The 15904-nt window shown below is 41.9% G+C and overlaps 2 protein-coding genes across 2 annotated transcripts; one reads left to right on the forward strand and one right to left on the reverse strand.

The window, feature by feature from the left end:
* Window positions 1–560: 560 nt before the first annotated feature.
* LOC129719829 (mucin-2-like) lies at window positions 561–3120 on the forward strand. The gene has a single exon (XM_055671237.1). It carries the CDS (start codon window positions 643–645, stop codon window positions 3118–3120), a length of 2478 nt encoding a protein of 825 aa, XP_055527212.1. The 5' UTR covers window positions 561–642.
* A 9366-nt stretch (window positions 3121–12486) lies between these two features.
* On the reverse strand, window positions 12487–14629 carry LOC129722308 (nicotinamide riboside kinase 1). The gene is made up of 3 exons (XM_055675654.1): window positions 14329–14629; window positions 13830–13981; window positions 12487–13487 (listed from the first exon to the last, which is right to left on the reverse strand). The coding sequence occupies exon 3, from the start codon at window positions 13465–13467 to the stop codon at window positions 12667–12669; it is 801 nt and encodes a 266-aa protein (XP_055531629.1). The 5' UTR covers window positions 13468–13487; window positions 13830–13981; window positions 14329–14629; the 3' UTR covers window positions 12487–12666.
* Between the last annotated feature and the right edge of the window lie 1275 nt (window positions 14630–15904).

The following is a 15904-nucleotide window of genomic DNA, read 5'->3' on the forward strand; positions in this document are numbered from 1 at the left end:
TACAGTGTTGATATAGTTACCTTTTCTCACATCTTTTGGAAATTTATAAATTTATCTTGTAATGCAAGATAAGTGAATATTATGTATCCTCTAGAAAACTTGCCAAATGGAAATGATCGGCCTCCGCTCAATAGAAAAATGTACTAGCGAATGTTGTGGCCAATGAATTCGATACTGTTATGAAGTAAATTTGTCTTATTTCTTATCTATTCCAGGGGCGCTAGAGTGGCAAGTACGCGCACGGTTATCATACTAACGCGGTGGCGTTTCTTGTACAATTTGATTCTGTTAAGTAAAATCATTTTTCACACTGTGGGAAAAATTAAATAGTATCTGGTTTGTTCAGAAAAACCATAATTAGCTATAACTCATATTACATGATCTTTCAAACAGATTTATAATCGAACCTATTACCTGTACAACTAAAGTCGTTCGTAACGGTCAGTATCAGTGGTATGATATCGTTTCAGCACATAAACTGACGTGAGTTACTTGCTCCCTGCCATGTTATCACTTGTTCCTGTCTGTTCTGATATCGCAATTGAGAAAAAATAGGTCTGTTTTGGCACTGTAGAACACTAGTTATTGACGAAATCTGCCGCGGAATTCACGTGTATACTTGATCCTCCCGTCCGCGTCGTTATGTGTTCGGGTACGATAAAAACTTATTTGGCACTATCAGTCCTATGTTCGCTCTCGCTTCCAACCTGGAATGCGCCGGATGCAATTTGTGAGCGAATTGATTTTAATGATTTCACGTCATATAAAATAAGACAGTGCTCTGATGGAAACAAGGAAATTTTGCGTCTTGCGTCCTATATCCGAACGACTAAGTTTGAGCCATATCGACCGAACACAGTTTATTACCTGTCGAATCCGCTTCCGGGCATTAATTGCTGCGAATCAATAGAAAGTTTCTTTGTAAATTCTTATACGGAAATACGAATGATTTATCAACTAGTTTTTCGGTCAGTGTCGACATTAACGATTCGATTGTTTGACTTAGATCAAGTCGATAACCGAGGTAACCCAACAGTTGTACAGTTTTGGTCAACGCAACAACCAACACAAACTTGGAGTTTATTCGCCGGACATGTTGAGAGGGAAGTCCAACGAGCAAGAATACAAATTGAAGTTGATATGAGCGTCGATGGGGAAATTGCGATTGAGTACATAACAGTATTCAATCCCTTGGTACAGGAGCAGTTCTGTAGAGAGTTAGACGAATTTTATGTTCCACCATCTGAAACAACCGATTTCACAACCACCGCTACGAGTTCAACCCGCCGTACTACCACAACAAGTATTCCCACAACAACAACTATTGCAACAACAACAACAACAACAACATCTAATCCCATCACCACTAGCACAACCACTCAAGCCCCAACCACCACATCCACTTCTACTACACCAATGACTACTACGTCTCTGCCAACTACCACTACTGCTACTACTACCACTACCACTACAACTACCACAATGCCAACAACCACAACCACTACTCCTACAACCACTATTCCTACAACCACTACTACTACAACCACTACTCCTACAACCACCGCCTCCACAACAACCACAATTTCAACATCCACCAGCACCACAATGCCTCCTACTTCTACATCTACGAGTACTTTTACATCTTCCATATCTACAACCACAACGACTTTTCCTGTCATAACCTCTACAACAGAAACTACTACTACACTTGAAACAACAACGACAACCGCCATTCCTACTACATATTCTACTACAATTACCGCAGAACCAACAACGACTACTCCCTTACGCACTTCCTATCCAACAACTACTACAACTTCTTTTGAAACTACATCGACAAAACTCATGACTACTACTCCTCCTACTACTACTACTTCTACTACAACTATTGCTCCTACCAGTATTACAGCTACGGAACCTGTAACAACAGCAGCAGCAACAACAATTTTAACTACTCCCGAGACTACCAGTACTATAATTTCGCGTGAAACAGACACCACAACAATATTAACAGACCTTACAACTACCTATGATTCCACGACCGCTTCAAGATCACCCTCAACTACAAGTGTATCTATCAGTACTCAAACGACCCCTAAGGCAACATCATCAACAGTGCCCACAACGGTTCCTGAAACTACAGAACGGTCTACTGCTACTATTTCTACTATATCAACAACTGCGAGTATGCCAGAATCATCCACGGTCCTCACAACTTCACCTTGGACAACCACAGCCTCTATAAAACCATCAAGTACACCCGAGACCCCTACGGGTACTTCGAACTCCGATATAGCAATGACGACTGAACCTAGTGACACTGCTGCTGCGACAACAATTTTGTCCACACGTCGTACAAGAAGTACTTCCAGACGAACGACTAGAACAACAACAGAGGAAAGTACTGCTGTTATCTTAACGACAACATCTATTGGCGTTACTACACCGCAAACTTCTTCAGCTGTTAATACTACGATTTTCACTGATGAACATCAAACCACTCAAGTATCAGAATCCACGCCAGATGCAGCAACAACAAAATTATCTACAGTCACAACAAACTCAACAACCCGTACGACCACCGACGTGAAAACCACCTCTTCGTTGAACGATTCCCAGCCCACAGTACCACTACCATTTACAATTGACCCGAACCCGACCCTAGCGCCTCAAGCACAAAAAGCATTTGATGAGGCCGATGCTATTTGGATCTCTGTTTCCGGTATATTCCTCATGTTGTTCGTCATCGTATCTGCCATTGGAGTATATCTGTACGTAAGCTGCCAACAGATAAGTCAAGTTGTGAGCAAAGAGCTGGAGTTAACTGAAGTCGATGCAAGCCACATCGAACCGTTACCGACTGCCGTCAATCCCTATGTAACTCCACAGATCTTGGCGAATTTTCACCAGCAAAGACAGCTGGGGCAAAACAGACGCAACCGAGTACCAAAAAAGTCGCGCGAGAGTATGCTCTCGACGACTAGTGATAACAGCAGTGCATTTGCTAATGTTAATCGACGTTATACCAAGGAGCCTATCATTCCTAGCACCAGCAGGCCATTTTCACTAGCCGAAGAAATCAGAAAAACAAGACTTAAGAATCGACTGAATAAATTTTAGCATTTCGCAACCATCCGCTCAAGTTGTACCTTGTGATGACGAAAAAGAAAGCCATAAGCCAGTCGAAAATGTTGCTTATCAATAATTTAAATAACTTTCTTCCCCGCCGAATAGGCTCATTAGCATCTCGCGATGTTTGAAGAAATCTGATTCACACTGAAATTGACGACTCCATTTTTTTGCGAAGCCAGATCAAACAACCTGTCCGTGCTGGTTTTCGGCATATCATCAACAAACGATCCCTTCCGCTTTCGTGTGAAACGAATAAACAAATCGTTGTTATTCAATATTTGCTAAATAGTGCCGCAAAGATCTGGGTGTTTAGTCATCTGAGTTCATCGTTTATGTGTTTTTTTTTTTCTTCATCTATAGATTATTTGACACGGCACAAATACAATTCAATGTTTAACGGCGCCAATTATATCTGGTAGCTTACTTTCTAAAGTATCTTAATAACTAAAAGTAAATTTTTCATCCTCGCTGCCGACTACGAGCTGAAACTAAATCTAACTTAAAGCTAGAATATTTTGCATTAAAAGCACAGGTTTGCTGTTTGATGATTTTCATTGCCTTAGGTAAGCAGCATATTAAATTTGTTCCGCTGCTGGGCCAAGATATTACGGACTGGCATATTGGGTTGTTTCCATCGGGCCTTGAGAGTATCGTGCGGGTCTGATTGCTGTTTCCGGATCCAGGGTCTTAACGTGTTCTTGTCGTTTGGTTGGATGTAGGCGGAAGGGGATAGGACTAAACTGGGGCGTGGATGGATTTCAGGAAAACGTATATAAGGGACATGTAGGATAGGTCACGGCTCGCCAAGACATCACGAACAGGAACAGCCGGCTGCCTACCTTCGGCCTGCAGGGAAGCTATTAATTTAGACCTGGCGTCACGGTGTACAGGGCATGACCAAACAACGTGCTCTATGTCGTGATAACCTTCACCACAGGCACAGATACCACTTTCCCCGAGCCCAACACGACGGAGATGCGCGCCAAATCTATAGTGATTGGACATAAGCCGGGACATCACGCAAATGAAATCCCGACCTACATCCAACCCCTTGAACCACGGGTTCGTCGACACCTTGGGGATTATGGAATGTAACCACCTTCCCAGTTCCCCCTTGGTCCAAGAATTTTGCCAACTGATGATCGTATTCTGACGTACAAATGCGAAAAATTCATTAAAGGCAATTGGTCTTTCATAAATATCACCGTTTGTTGCGCCCACCTTAGCCAAAGAGTCCGCTTTCTCTTACCCGGTATCGAGCAGTGAGAAGGGACCCACGCTAAGGTAATCTGAGTAGATTTTTCGGATAAAGCACTCAGATGTTCCCGTATTTTCCCCAGGAAATACGAAGAGTGCTTAACATCTTTCATCGATCGGAGAGCCTCAATGGAACTGAGACTGTCCGTAAAGATGAAATAATGGTCCGTGGGCATTTTTTCGATAATCCCTAGGGTGTACTGAATTGCAGCTAGTTCTGCGACGTAAACAGAAGCAGGATTATCGAGCTTATGGGAGACGGTTAAGTTGTTATTGAAGATACCGAAGCCAGTGGACCCATCAAGAAGTGATCCGTCAGTGTAGTACATATTGTCGCAGCTGATGTTTCGATATTTATTGGAAAAAATTTTAGGGATCTGCTGCACGCGTAAATGATCCGGGATTCCACGAGTTTCTTCTATCATGGATGTATCGAAAAACACAGTAGAATCAGAAGTATTTGATAAGTCGACACGATTTGGAATATTCGAAGAAGGGTTAATATTTTGGGTCATGTGATTGAAATACAATGTCATAAAACGGGTTTGAGAATTAAGTTCGATTAACCTTTCAAAATTTTCAATCACGGGACGGTTCAAGACCTCACATTTGATTAAAATACGAGAAGACAGGCTCCAGAAGCGGTTTTTCAATGGTAGTACTCCAGCTAAGATCTCCAAACTCAGGCTCCAGAAGCGGTTTTTCAATGGTAGTACTCCAGCTAAGATCTCCAAACTCATCGTAGGGGTCGATTGCATGCAACCCAAGGCGATACGCAAACAACGATATTGTATTCGCTCCAGTTTGATCAAATGTGTGTTTGCTGCGGAGCGGAAGCAGAAACACCCGTACTCAATAACAGACAGTATCGTTGTTTGGTAAAGCCTTATAAGGTCTCCTGGGTGGGCTCCCCACCATTGTCCGGTTATTGTACGAAGAAAATTCACTCTTTGTTGACATTTTTTCATCAGATACCTCACGTGACAACCCCAGGTGCCTTTAGAGTCGAACCAGACACCAAGATATTTGTGTACCAAAACCTGAGAAATCGTTTTACCCATTAATTGTGTTTGAAGCTGAGCAGGTTCATGCTTCCTAGAAAAAACTACTATCTCAGTCTTCTCCGGAGAGAATTCGATACCTAGCTGTAAAGCCCAAGCAGACAAATTGTCCAAGGTATCTTGCAATGGTCCTTGCAAATCGGCAGCTTTGGCTCCTGTAACAGAGATTACACTGTCGTCTGCAAGTTGTCTTATCGTGCATGAATTTGCCAGACATTCGTCGATGTCATTTACATAAAAGTTGTAAAGAAGGGGGCTTAAACATGAGCCCTGGGGAAGACCCATGTAGCTAATGCGAAAAGTTGTCAAAACGCCGTGCGTAAAATGCATGTGCTTTTCGGACAACAAATTGTGCAAAAAATTGTTCAAAATTGGAGAAAATCCTTGTCGGTGAAGTTTACCCGAAAGAATGTCAATAGAACGGAATCAAAAGCCCCCTTAATGTCCAAGAACACAGACGCCATTTGTTCTTTGCGAGCATACGCCAGCTGAATATCTGTTGAAAGCAACGCAAGACAATCATTCGTCCCTTTGGCACGGCGGAAGCCAAATTGAGTATATGATAGTAGACCATTTGATTCGACCCAATGGTCTAAACGACGGAGTATCATTTTTTCCATCAATTTCCGGATACAGGATAGCATTGCAATCGGCCTATAAGAGTTGTGATCAGAAGCTGGTTTCCCTGGTTTTTGGATGGCGATCACCTTCACTTGCCTCCAATCCTGCGGTACAATGTTTTGCTCCAGGAACTTATTGAACAAGTTCAACAAGCGCCTCTTGGCATTGCCGGGTAGATTCTTCAACAAGTTGAATTTGATTCTATCTAACCCAGGCGCGTTATTGTTACAGGACAGGAGGGCAACTGGAAATTCTGCCATCGTAAAAGGTGATTCTATCGCGTCGTGACCCGGAGACGTATCGCGAACAAAGTTTTGCGCAAGAACAGAGTCCGGACATACTTTCCTGGCAAAATCAAATATCCACCGACTTGAAGACTCCTCGCTTTCGTTGACCGTTGCGCGATTCCGCATTCTTCGAGCTGTGTTCCAAAGAGTGCTCATCGATGTCTCCCTCGACGTCTCGTTCACGAACCGACGCCAATATCCGCGTTTCTTTGCTTTAGCCAGGCTTTTAAGCTTGGTATTAAGCTCCGAATACCGTATATAGTCGTCGGGTATACCTCCCTTCTGGAAGGCCAAAACCGCGTCGGATCTTTGCGTGTAGACATCGGAGCACTCTTGGTCCCACCACGGAGTGGGAGGCCGTTCTTTGATCGTTACGCCGGGATATTTCTTCGTTTGGGCTTGCAACGCGGCGTCGAGAATCAAGCCCGCGAGGAGGTTGTATTCTTCAAGTGGTGGATGATGTTGAATCGAATCGACCGCTTTTGAAATCATTTCCTCGTATAACTTCCAATCGACATTCCGTGTGAGATCATACGGAATGTCAACTGGTCGCATGCGAGTTGACCCGTTATTAATTGAAATAAGAATAGGCAAATGGTCGCTACCGTGAGGATCGAGGATTACCTTCCATGTGCAATCCAACCGTAGCGACGTCGAACATAAGGATAGATCCAAAGCGCTTGGGCGCGCTGGAGGTTTCGGGATACGTGTCATTTCGCCGTTGTTTAAAATAGTCATGTCGAAGTCATCGCAAATGTTATAGATTAAAGAGGAGCGGTTATCATTGTAAGGGGAACCCCAAGCCACACCTAAGAGTTGAAGCCTCCCAAAATCAAACGTGGCGAGGGAAGAAGTTCTATTAAATCAAAGAGCAGCCGTTGCCCAACCTGTGCTCTGGGAGGAATATATATTGAGGCAATACAAAGCTCTTTACCTTGTATTGTCATTTGACATGCGACAACTTCGATGCCTGGAATCGAGGGGAGGTTAATACGATAGAAAGAATAGCACTTTTTAATCCCTAAAAGTACTCCTCCATATGGGGTGTCTCGATCAAGGCGAATAATATTAAAATCATGGAAGTTGAGATCAATATTTGAAGTAAGCCAAGTTTCACAAAGGGAAAATGCATCGCATTTGTTTTTATTTATCAAAACTTTAAACGAATCAATTTTTGGTAAAATACTTCTACAATTCCACTGTAAGACAGAGATAGAATCCTTCATATACGCGGTTGAATTAGGCATCGAAGGATACAATCGCTGCAAGGAGGGGCCATTGGGCAGTCAACTGCTTCAAAAATGATCTAACTGTTGGGAGGAATGCTGTAAGAAAAATTTTAATTGGATCGGGTACATTGAAATTTTCAAAAATCCAGTCCACAATGTCAGAAAATTTCACTAATCCAGAGTTTGTTTCATCAACTGGATGTGCAAAAGGAACAACTGGGGTTTTAGATGTTCCTGGCAGTGCTGGGAACTCCTTCTGGGACTTTAAATTTGCAAGCCCAGGAGGAGTTTGCTTCGGTTTTTCCGCAGTACTGTTTGGTTTGTTCGTACTTTTCATTACACTTTGGGAAATCTTAGGACCTTTACGGGGAAGTTTAGGAGAAGAAACATTTTTCCTCTTCCTAGACTCCCCAGGATTGGCATAAGATGTTCCCGCTGATGAATCGTCAGAATCGGTTTCAACAGATCAAAGGGGTTCGATGTTATGGTAGAAGTGGTCACGGTCTTCTTCAGCATCTCAGCATAAAAACGTTTTGAACGCTCCTTAAGTGACCGCTTGATTTTATCTCTGCGCTGCATGTACACCGGGCATGTGGAGAGCTCATGCTGGTTTTCCCCACAGTGAATACATTTTTCAGCATTAACACTGCAAGAATCTTCCGCATGAGTCTCCCCACACTTGCTACATCGTGCCTTATTGCAGCAGTAGGCGGCTGTGTGACCTAACTGCTTGCAATTGGTGCAATTCATAACACGGGGTACATACAACCGCACAGGCAGACGAACCCGGTCGATCGAGACGTGGCTAGGGAGTGCAGATCCGACAAACGTAACGCGAAACGAGTCTGACGGAGTGTAAACTTTTTTACCGCCGACGAGAGACATGGACCGCAATTGCTTACAATCCAAAATCTTCGCCTGTGTTTCGGTATTTTTGAAGCAACCGGTTGCGCTTTTTAGGATACACTCGACAGACAGACTCGAATCGGTTATGACACCGTCGATCTCCACGTCTCGTGCGGGTATGTAAACGCGATACTTGCGTGTGAAGAGCTCAGAGCAAGCGATAGCATTGGCCTGTGTCAGATCACTGACCACGACACGGAGCTTGTTAGGTCGGACCTTGGAAATTTCGGTCACGGCCTTGTACCCCTTCGTCAGGTCTTTAGAAATTTGCAGTATGTTTAATCGCTTTGAATTCACTCCTGCCTTTGGACGAAAATAAACAGTATAGCTGCCCTGTTGAGATCCGTCCGGGTAAAGCCTGGGGCGAGGGGGGGGCTGGAGAATGAACAGGGGAGGGGGTAACAGAAGGGTCAGGGTCAGGGGGGCTCGGGGATGGTGGCACGGGAGGCGAGGGATCTATATCCATCGCGCTAAATGTAGTGCACTAGCGCACTAGCGCCGACAAGAACACGTACCTATTTACTTCTTCCTTCCAGCAGTGGTTGTCCGATCGTTCGAAGCTGCATCCAAAGCAGCCAGCAGCACCAGTACAGCAGCACCAATACAGCCACCAGCAGTGAGCCGGGTGTGAGATCACTCAGCACAGCGACACGACTCGACTGTCAAATGATGGCCTTGAATTAGAAAGATCTATTCACTGTGCACAGATCAAAACTGCAGCTGGTATTTTGCACCAATACAGCCAAAGTTGCGAGCCGGGTACAGAACGTAGCGACACAACTCACAATCTAGTTGGCCTTTAGCGCGAATAATAAACTCTTTTGTTTGGCTATTCGTACACACGGACCGGATTGTAATAGAACGACCACTTTGCACGTCCGTTTCTGTCGAGCGTTCGACGCGGAATGATCGTTTATGTGTTGTTAAGACCGTTAAGATTGGCGGTATTATATAAAATGAGATTTGAAGTGGGATGTCACGTGTGCAGGTGCTCCAAAATATAACGAAACCGTTTTTTGATCGTACGTTTTAAAATTTTTATTTGTCTTGGCAAACTTCACAAATTTCTGAGTATCTTTTCATGAGGTTGCTTCGTAGAAAACATATATAACCAACCGTCAATTTCATCGTTCTTGCAGGTTAAATTCATCCAAAAATGAACGAAAAAATCTTACAAATAAGGTAGTTTGTCTTGAAAATCAATGACTAGCATTTCTCCAATCAAATTTTTTACTAGTATCTATAAAGCTATATCAAATAGATTCATGATCTTTCAAAGACGGTCACAAAAAATGAACTTTTTTGTATCAGACAAATGACATTATATCCGTCTCCGAAAAAAAATAGTAATTGATGTACTAGGTACTTATTGTTCCGTTCATATTGAAGTTGAAGTTGTTGAAGTATATTGAAGGAAAAATTATAGAAGGCGGTCAATTTGTCCAATATACATTTTTATGTTTTTCCAATCATTACAAACCCCAAAGAGAAAAAATTAAATGCATTGCATAGTATGTATTGTTTTCATAGTTCCAACATTTTTTTGTTGTTGTGGAATTAAACTACTGCGTCCATTATCTAGAACTTTTGTAGTATATCTCCCTTACTATACGTGCTACATAGGATAACCAGTCACTCACTATTGATCGAATGATGACCGGTCTTCTTGACACGCTCTTAGTCAAGTGTAATGCGCTTAATAAAGTCATTTACCTTCCGAGGATTAGCAGACCAAATTTCACTAGGTTGTAAGCTGCCCTTGTTGAGAAATTTGATTCTTTTTATGAATAATGCACCACAGCTGCATAGCAGATGTTCCGAGGTTTCGCTTTCCATGAAACAAAAGAGACAGCTATCATCCTGAACTCGACCAATTTTTTTTACTCAAATAGCACTTATTTGACACGGCACAATACATATTTATGTTTTACGGAGTCAATTATTTCTAGTGTCTTACTATATAAAGTATCTTACAAACTAAGAGCAAAGTTTTTATCCCCGCTGCCGACTACGAGCTAAAATTAAATCTAATTAAAACTAACATGTTGTTTTTGATCAGTGGTTCTAAGTTTTTGTTCGTTGGTGTTCAAGTAGCCATATGGTGTGTACCACTGAGCCACGATATCACGGAATGTCCCGGGTTCTCGGTCCTGACGAATTCGTGTGGGGTTCTGATGCTGATTCCAAAATCGAGGTCCAAACGTGTTCTTGTCGTTTTGTTGAATGTAGACGGAAGGAAATAGGACTAGACTGGGGCAAGGATGGATTTCAGGAAAATGTATATGAGGGACATGTAGGGTAGGTCACGGCTCGCCAAAACATCACGAACAGGAACAGCTGGTAGCCTACCTCCAGCCCGAAGGAAATCTATCAATTTAGACCTGACGTCACGGTGTACAGAGCATGACCAAACAACGTGCTTTATGTTGTGATAACCTTCACCACAGGCACAGATACCACTATCCCCGAGCCCAATACGACAGAGATGCGCATCAAATCTCTAGTGATTGGACATAAGCCGAGACATCACACAAATGAAGTCGGCCTTTTGTGGCTTCAACACCGTTTCACCTGAAAGCTCCAGGTATATTCAAGGTATAATATAGTTAGTAAAGTATAGTAGAAAGGCGCTGCACTGGGTCATTTCCAGGATTAAGGAGGAGGATTAAGGAGGAGTCGTCTACCCCATCTACAAAAAGGGCGACAAATTGAAGTGCCGCAATTCTCGCTCATTAATGCCGTCTACAAAATACTCTCGCAGATCTATCACTTTTAATCAGAAGGTTCGTGAGCTAGTTCCTACTTGTTGTTTAACATCGCCCTTGAAGGTGTGATTCGGAGGGTGGGCATCGACACAAGGGCACGATTTTCACGAGGTCGGTTTACCCAACAGACAATGTTGTTGTACAACAGCTTATAAGGCGCCAGCTTAGCCGAAATCCGCCTAATAGCATCTTAACAAGCTATAGATCAACGAAATTGTTTCCTAGGTAGCTTCTAGGCTTCGCGGATGACTTTGACATTATAACGCGTAATTTTACGACGGCGGAAGAGGCCTACGCTCTACTCATAACCGAAGCCAGACGAACCGTACTTGCGAGCGAAAGAATCCAAGGAGAACAACATAAGCCTCCTAACTCGAGCCTCTGTAGGCAGCGATCATCTTGAGGTGGTCGACAAGCTCGTGTATTTGAGCTCACTGGTGCCCGCTGGCAATAAAACCAGCAAAGTGATCCAAAGATCAGCTCAAGCTCATCGCCGTCTACAGAGATTTGAGTTAGGAGGCTTATGTTGTTCTCGATTTTCAGTCGGACGTAGGCCTCTTCCACCATCGTAAAATTATGTGTTATAATATCAAAGTCATCCGTATATAGGCTTTAAATAGTAGGCACGATACGCTTTGGAAAACACTTCCATCAAAAACCTAAGACCGATAATCCTCCACGAAATCGAGGCAACAACGGTTCTCGCGGAGGACTTAATCACCCTTTAAGTTTTCGAACGCAAGATGTTGTGGACTATCTACGGTGAGTACAGACAGATGACGGAAAATGGCGAAAGCGCATGAACCAGCTTTACGCGCTACTTGCAGAGAACCATAATGCACATCTGGCAAAAGTCGATAGACTGTGGTGGATCGGTCACGTCGTGAGGATATCGGACGACAACACTGTGAAACTGCTTTTCCTGAGCAACCCTACCGGCACCAGAAATAGAGAGACTAGAAAGACTTGCGGATGATGGGACACCTGGGGAACATGGTGACAACTTTTTCGACACACCACGGCTCTAGCCGGTTGGTTAGTAAAATATGATCAATCTAAATTCTAGTAAATAGTATTTTATTGGCATTTTGCCGGATTAAAAAGTATTCAAACGAAAATTGTACGAATGTGATTCGCACGAAAGCAAGAATAAGAGCCAATATGACCGTATATGAAAAACTTGTTTTATTTCATAGCTAACCAAGAAAAATAAAAACAAAATTACAACTATTTTGTCATGTTTTATTGTATAAAAATCCTTGTAAAGAGCATCAGTAGTTTAAAATACTACACTTATCACGATTTTCTCGCTTTGTTCGATTTGAAGGAAATGTCTAGTTAGAATGTTTATAAGGAACCATTTTGCCTTACACTACCGTTATTACAAGTCTAAATTCGTAGAGTAAACTCACAAAAGGTTTTTAATGCAGTTCAAAACATAGTTCAGTAGGCTTTCTTTGGGCACTTCGCCGTTCAGCATGAAAATATCCGTTCGATCCTTGAATTCTTTGGAATGCTTCTCATAGAACGGCCAAACGCACATTTCGAAATATCCGATAACATCCGGCGGGTCGTAAACGCGCTGCACTCTCCTAGCATAGCACTTCTCGTAGGGAAGATGCAGATGCAACTTGATACTGCACAAATCCAGTGTGAACGGATGGTTAAATATGAGAAACCCCTCAATGATCAACACATTAAGTTTGATATTCATGTTTTGGAATGTTTCATTTTTGGACTTTTTGATCAAAGTCGTAGACCGCTGGTTCACTGAAGCTGTGTTTTCGTCATATTTATTCAGATAATTACTCAGGAAATGGTCAGCAAAAATATTATCTTCGTCGTTAACGGGATCCGTCTGTTCAGCAATATTGCTATCCGTTTCACTCTTACTCAGCTGCTGACAATTATAGAGAATAAACTTGTGACCCAGTATCATCATGATGTCGTGACACATTCGATCCATATCAATAGACGACATGATTTCCCAATTGATATGGTTGAGTTTTTCAATGAGCGTGTGTTTAGGGCTATCCACAGGCAGAAAATAATCATCTTGGCAAAGAAGAGTTATCCTGTTCAATGTGATGTTTTCTTTGAAAATAATTTTATTCAGATGACCACTGAAATAACTCTGGAGAGACTTCGCCAGAGTTGTTTTACCGCCATTGGTAACGCCCGACACGCCTATTACTAGCCATGTTTCCATTGTGCATTGAACGGATTCACCTACAAAAGAATGTCAAAATAAACTATTTAGACAGCAGTAATCCCTTAGATTAGCAAAAAGATATCAATATGGTTGTTGAAATTACTTTGGAATTCAGATTTTCTCATAATCGAGATTATTTTTATACATCCCTAAATGAAAACTTTTGCCACTTTATATTTACACCGTATAGGTACCTCTGCGAGCAGAATAACAAATAAAATTAAATGAAGCCACACAGAGTGTTGACTTGAGAGCCTTATCATTTAAAAAAAAAACTCGACACTTGACCTTGAATCTATCACATCATGATCTCGATGTTGCAGTGGATCGGTAAATAATTGACTGAATCATATACTTACAGTTTAATCGTATTAATCCGTGTGGGCTTTCAATTGATTTCTCAAATGGTATAACGTGAAACCAGCCAGGCCTCCAAGAAACAGCACTCCGAAAACAGCAGGAATTAGAAAAGCAAAATATGTGTCCGGGAACAGCAAATGAATCCAGCTCTCTACAAGGATAGATTGAATATAATTGACATCACAAGCCTGTTCAGTGCAGGCAGTAATCATGAGTTGTCTAACAGCAATTTAAGTTAATTATGGAACAGCATCCCTTGAATAATTTTACATACTTATATGAATAGCAGCACTTCTAGTCCATTCGTTGTTATTGAATAAACAAACAAAAGCTACACTTCACTGCTGAGCTAATTACCAAACAACTAGAAATATAATCGTTTTTAGAGTAACAAGAGCTGCAGCAAACGAAAAATACCTAACCGTATTAAGATCACTCAAATTATTGCTGATAGGAAAACCATATAAAATCACCGACTTGATACCATCCTATGCTTACCTTCGCTGGAATCAATCACCATGAAGGGTAAAATTGCCACCCAGAAAAAATAATAACTAAAAATAGACAACGTTAGAGCAAGAATCAGCCTGCCCAGAAACGCATCCGATGCCATTCACGGTTGCTTTTAATTTAAATCTTTACAATGACGGCAGAAACTGAGATAGAAATACTCCGGCTATAAGCCTTGAATGAAGCTAATTTAGAAAAAAATGATGCAGTGAGAAAAAACTACTTCACTTTGCTGGAAGCTGGAAGCTTTCTGCGTTGCAATTCAGACAGGATGTAAACAAAAAAGCCGATACGCGTTGTTTGTGGTCGATGCAATGAACTGTCAAAACGAGTGGTCACGTTTTCCACCAAACCACCGACAGCTATTCTTGCAAGGCATTTTAGCGATAGCAGCGCCAACATGCAAAGCGCTGAGTAATCTATGTATCAAGGGGGGTGTCCCTAGTAATGAATTTTGAGACTAACCTTTAGACTACTGTAACAATCGTTTGTTTGTTATTTAAAATGACTTTAAAACGTTTTAAAATTATACAATATATGCCGCGAGGGCGGAAAACGACAAAAGGACTTACGAACCGCTCTTTTTATACACAAAAAATCCCGCATAATAATAAAACTCTTAATGAAGGTCTAAAGTAGAGATGGTCAGGTTTGGCTTTTTTTGAACCCGTACCCGACCCGTACCCGAATTGTTTTTTCGGTTGAAAGCCGAACCCGACCCGAAACCGAAACTTTTTTTTCCGATCAAATTCGAACCCGAAAATTTTATTTCTTGGAAATCCGAACCAGAGATTTTTTTTGTAGGTCGATTTTTTAACCCATTTGAGGCTGCTCTGAAGCTTTGAGTTTCGAATGGTATTAGAATGTCAGTGATTTTTACAGTTGAAATTAGACATCATTATCTTATAAATATGCTCATTTGATATAGCCGGGTTTTGGGTTTTCAAACCCAAACCCGACATTTTCAAACCCGAACCCGATTTTTTCCGCCAAACCCGAACCCGATTCGTACTCGACAATTTCAATAATTTTTCAAACCCGAACCCGAGACTTTCAAAATTTTTCAAACCCGAACCCGACGGGCTCCCAAAAATATATGGATACATGATATTTGTCGAAAATTTTCCTGGTAAAAACTCTTCTCAAGACCGTTAGGCGCTGCGATGCTTGTAGAAAAAGTTATTTCCCTCCAACTGATTAAATATCTGACGAACGGCTTCCCATTGAATTTTTCTAGCAATACTGCTGCAGCATGCTGCTGTAGCAAATTCAACCATGTGATAAGGAATGATATCGCGTGAAATTTATTTTGGAGGCTTCTCCGAAGATACTATGAGCAAAAATCACACCATGCTTAATTCCATGCAAAATTATCACTCATCCTTAAGCAAGTTTGGAATAGCAGCATGCTGTAGCAGTGTTGTTGGAAAAATTTAATGGTGAGCCGTTAGTCAGACATTCAATCAGATTGGGGTGAATAACTTTTTCTACAAGCATCGTATCGGCTCACGGTCTTCATAAGAGTTTTTTCCAGGATAATTTTCTACAAATATCATGTATCCGT

The sequence above is a fragment of the Wyeomyia smithii genome, chromosome 2 (assembly GCF_029784165.1).
Source record: "Wyeomyia smithii strain HCP4-BCI-WySm-NY-G18 chromosome 2, ASM2978416v1, whole genome shotgun sequence".
NCBI classification, from domain to species: domain Eukaryota; kingdom Metazoa; phylum Arthropoda; class Insecta; order Diptera; family Culicidae; genus Wyeomyia; species Wyeomyia smithii.